This window comes from Trematomus bernacchii, unplaced genomic scaffold (assembly GCF_902827165.1).
Source record: "Trematomus bernacchii unplaced genomic scaffold, fTreBer1.1, whole genome shotgun sequence".
Taxonomy (NCBI): Eukaryota; Metazoa; Chordata; class Actinopteri; order Perciformes; family Nototheniidae; genus Trematomus; species Trematomus bernacchii.
The window spans coordinates 131,320-136,319 of record NW_022987838.1 but is presented as its reverse complement, the minus strand read 5'-3'; the positions used below and the strand labels follow the sequence as shown (position 1 = coordinate 136,319).

General features: G+C 45.0%; 1 protein-coding gene across 1 annotated transcript in view; it reads right to left on the bottom strand.

Moving 5' to 3' along the window:
- samd14 (sterile alpha motif domain containing 14) overlaps positions 1-5,000 on the bottom strand; it is a 15,184-nt gene that overhangs the window by 6,930 nt on the left and 3,254 nt on the right. Inside the window, exons 3-6 of the mRNA XM_034152771.1 lie at positions 2,923-3,077; positions 2,505-2,621; positions 2,232-2,421; positions 1,131-1,230 (exon numbers count right to left, since the gene is read on the bottom strand). Of these exons, the coding sequence (XP_034008662.1) occupies positions 1,131-1,230; positions 2,232-2,421; positions 2,505-2,621; positions 2,923-3,077 (562 nt within the window). The remainder of the gene's footprint in view (positions 1-1,130; positions 1,231-2,231; positions 2,422-2,504; positions 2,622-2,922; positions 3,078-5,000) is intronic.

Sequence of the window (5,000 nt, the reverse complement as noted above, 5' to 3'; positions counted from 1 at the left end):
CAGGGTTTAGGACTCATAATGCTGACTCATGTCAGGGTTTAGGACTCATAATGCTGACTCATGTCAGGGTTTAGGACTCATAATGCTGAATCATGTCAGGGTTTAGGACTCATAATGCTGACTCATGTCAGGGTTTAGGACTCATAACGCTGACTCATATCAGGGTTTAGGACTCATAATGCTGACTCATGTCAGGGTTCAGGACTCATAATGCTGACTCGTGTCAGGCTTTAGGACTCATAATGCTGACTCATGTCAGGGTTTAGGACTCATAATGCTGACTCATGTCAGGGTTCAGGACTCATAATGCTGACTCATGTCAGGGTTCAGGACTCATAATGCTGACTCATGTCAGGGTTTAGGACTCATAATGCTGACTCATGTCTGGGTTTAGGACTCATAACGCTGACTCATATCAGGGTTTAGGACTCGTAATGCTGACTCATGTCAGGGTTTAGGGCTCATAATGCTGACTCATGTCAGGGTTTAGGACTCATAACGCTGACTCATATCAGGGTTTAGGACTCATAATGCTGACTCATGTCAGGGTTTAGGACTCATAATGCTGACTCATGTCAGGGTTTAGGACTCATAACGCTGACTCATATCAGGGTTTAGGACTCATAATGCTGACTCATGTCAGGGTTTAGGACTCATAATGCTGACTCATGTCAGGGTTCAGGACTCATAATGCTGACTCATGTCAGGGTTTAGGACTCATAATGCTGACTCATGTCTGGGTTTAGGACTCATAACGCTGACTCATATCAGGGTTTAGGACTCATAATGCTGACTCATGTCAGGGTTTAGGACTCATAATGCTGACTCATGTCAGGGTTTAGGACTCATAACGCTGACTCATATCAGGGTTTAGGACTCATAATGCTGACTCATGTCAGGGTTCAGGACTCATAATGCTGACTCATGTCAGGGTTCAGGACTCATAATGCTGACTCATGTCAGGGTTCAGGACTCATAATGCTGACTCGTGTCAGGCTTTAGGACTCATAATGCTGACTCGTGTCAAACTTTAGGACTCATTCCTGCAGATATAAAATAATACTTGTGGTGATATCTTTGATGACCAACAGCTGTTTTATAAATATGTAAACATGTTTCCTGAGTCTCACCCGAGGTCCAGGAAGCGTCTCTTGGTTTTCTTGTCGAAGACGACTGTCGGACTGCCGGGATCACCTGGACTCGTGTCCCGACTGGAGTCAGAAACCAACACTGATACACACACACACACACACACACACACACACACACAGACACACACACACACACACACACACACACACACACACACACACACACACACACACACACACACTTTCATTTCTATTACATCAGTTTGAGGTATATGTTCAGGTGTGTGTCCAGGTGTGTGTACAGGTGTGTACAGGTACAGGTGTGTGTACAGGTGTGTGTCCAGGTGTGTGTACAAGATTGTACAGTTGTGTGTAAAGGTGTGTGTACAGGTGTGTGTTCAGGTGTGTGTACAGGTACAGGTGTGTGTACAGGTGTGTTCAGGTGTGTAGAAGTGTGTGTACAGGTGTGTGTACAGGTGTGTGTTCAGGTGTGTGTCCAGGTGTGTGTACAAGTGTGTGTACAGGTACAGGTGTGTGTACAGGTACAGGTGTGTGTACATATGTAAAGGTGTGTGTCCAGGTGTGTGTACAAGTGTGTGTACAGGTACAGGTGTGTGTACATGTGTAAAGGTGTGTGTCCAGGTGTGTGTACAGGTGTGTGTTCAGGTGTGTGTTCAGGTGTGTGTTCAGGTGTGTGTACAGGTGTGTACAGGTGTGTAGAAGTGTGTGTACAGGTGTGTGTACAGGTGTGTTCAGGTGTGTAGAAGTGTGTGTACAGGTGTGTGTACAGGTGTGTGTTCACGTGTGTGTACAGGTGTGTGTTCAGGTGTGTGTACAGGTGTGTACAGGTGTGTAGAAGTGTGTGTACAGGTGTGTGTACAGGTGTGTTCAGGTGTGTAGAAGTGTGTGTACAGGTGTGTGTACAGGTGTGTGTTCAGGTGTGTGTTCAGGTGTGTGTCCAGGTGTGTGTACAGGTGTGTGTTCAGGTGTGTGTTCAGGTGTGTGTACAGGTGTGTGTACAGGTGTGTGTTCAGGTGTGTACAGGTGTGTTCAGGTGTGTTCAGGTGTGTACAAGTGTGTGCATAAGTGTGTGCACAAGTGTGTGCACAAGTGTGTGTACAGGTGTGTGTACAGGTGTACCCTCGCTGTCCGGCCTCCTGCTCCTCCTCATGTAGACGCGGGGGCAGTCTGTGGGGGGGCAGGACCTGGAGGAGGGGGGGCTGCTGGGCGTCACCAGCGCCTCCTGAGACGTGGTATTGGTCAGCTGACGGTACCGCCCCCTCGGAGGAGCAGCCAATGAGAGGCCTTCATGGTCTGGGGAGCGGCGCACCTGAGGACAGAAGGTGAGGAAGACTCTGCTCTCTGTGTTTCATCTTAACATGTCACAGCAGTCTGAGCTCTGATTGGTCTCACCAGCGAGGCGTCGAAGGAGAAGGCGGGGCTTCGAGCCGACAGCAGCGAATTAGGAGAGGGGGAGGAGCCTCGCACGGCCAGGTGGAGAGGTGAGTGAGTGGAGTGCAACGGACTCTCCTGAAACGATTCACAGAAAGCAGGGTTGCGTTTGTTTGATTTCCTTTTTAATGTTGAATAGAAAGAAAGCCCAGTTCCCCGCCCTGAGGGACCCCACAAGTGACTGAAGACTTGACTAAGGGTACAACCACTTTTTAAAATCTGCTTTTACATATTTAAGAGTTTTACAGGAGGGAGCTGAGGTCTAAGACATTGCTGTTGCACACTTAATAACTAATTGTGTTTTTTCATATTTTTTAACAGTATTTATATTGTTTTGCAGTATTTATATTGTTTTGCAGTATTTCTGTCCTCAGCGAACCTTCCTCTCCAGACTGTCGTCGCCCTCCGTGGAGCTCACGCTGTCGCGGTAGCGGGACCGGGAGGGCCTCTGCCGCCGGGCCCTGACAGACAGCTGGGCGCGGCCCTTCTGGATGCTGTTATCCAGAAGCTCTGTCTCCGGGACCTCGTTCAGGTCTGAAACACCAACACACACTGCAGTAAACACAACAACTGTGGTCATTAATCATTCATTTGATACACAGCAAGAAAATACAGATTTAATTACCAAATAACATCAACCCTTATAGCTCCAACACACCTGAAGTGTAGAGACACTACATACTGATATACACCTGAACATCAGCAGGAGAGGACTCTTTAAAGTAGAGACACTACATACTGATATACACCTGAACATCAACAGGAGAGGACTCTTTAAAGTAGAGATACTACATACTGATATACACCTGAACATCAGCAGGAGAGGACTCTTTAAAGTAGAGATACTACATACTGATATACACCTGAACATCAGCAGGAGAGGACTCTTTAAAGTAGAGACACTACATACTGATATACACCTGAACATCAGCAGGAGAGGACTCTTTAAAGTAGAGACACTACATACTGATATACACCTGAACATCAGCAGGAGAGGACTCTTTAAAGTAGAGACACTACATACTGATATACACCTGAACATCAACAGGAGAGGACTCTTTAAAGTAGAGATACTACATACTGATATACACCTGAACATCAGCAGGAGAGGACTCTTTAAAGTAGAGATACTACATACTGATATACACCTGAACATCAGCAGGAGAGGACTCTTTAAAGTAGAGACACTACATACTGATATACACCTGAACATCAGCAGGAGAGGACTCTTTAAAGTAGAGACACTACATACTGATATACACCTGAACATCAGCAGGAGAGGACTCTTTAAAGTAGAGACACTACATACTGATATACACCTGAACATCAGCAGGAGAGGACTCTTTAAAGTAGAGATACTACATACTGATATACACCTGAACATCAGCAGGAGAGGACTCTTTAAAGTAGAGACACTACATACTGATATACACCTGAACATCAGCAGGAGAGGACTCTTTAAAGTAGAGACACTACATACTGATATACACCTGAACATCAGCAGGAGAGGACTCTTTAAAGTAGAGACACTACATACTGATATCCACCTGAACATCAGCAGGAGAGGACTCTTTAAAGTAGAGACGCTACATACTGATATACACCTGAACATCAGCATGAGGTGACTCTTTAAAGTAGAGACACTACATACTGATATACACCTGAACATCAGCAGGAGAGGACTCTTTAAAGTAGAGACACTACATACTGATATACACCTGAACATCAACAGGAGAGGACTCTTTAAAGTAGAGATACTACATACTGATATACACCTGAACATCAGCAGGAGAGGACTCTTTAAAGTAGAGATACTACATACTGATATACACCTGAACATCAGCAGGAGAGGACTCTTTAAAGTAGAGACACTACATACTGATATACACCTGAACATCAGCAGGAGAGGACTCTTTAAAGTAGAGACACTACATACTGATATACACCTGAACATCAGCAGGAGAGGACTCTTTAAAGTAGAGACACTACATACTGATATACACCTGAACATCAACAGGAGAGGACTCTTTAAAGTAGAGATACTACATACTGATATACACCTGAACATCAGCAGGAGAGGACTCTTTAAAGTAGAGATACTACATACTGATATACACCTGAACATCAGCAGGAGAGGACTCTTTAAAGTAGAGACACTACATACTGATATACACCTGAACATCAGCAGGAGAGGACTCTTTAAAGTAGAGACACTACATACTGATATACACCTGAACATCAGCAGGAGAGGACTCTTTAAAGTAGAGACACTACATACTGATATACACCTGAACATCAGCAGGAGAGGACTCTTTAAAGTAGAGATACTACATACTGATATACACCTGAACATCAGCAGGAGAGGACTCTTTAAAGTAGAGACACTACATACTGATATACACCTGAACATCAGCAGGAGAGGACTCTTTAAAGTAGAGACACTACATACTGATATAC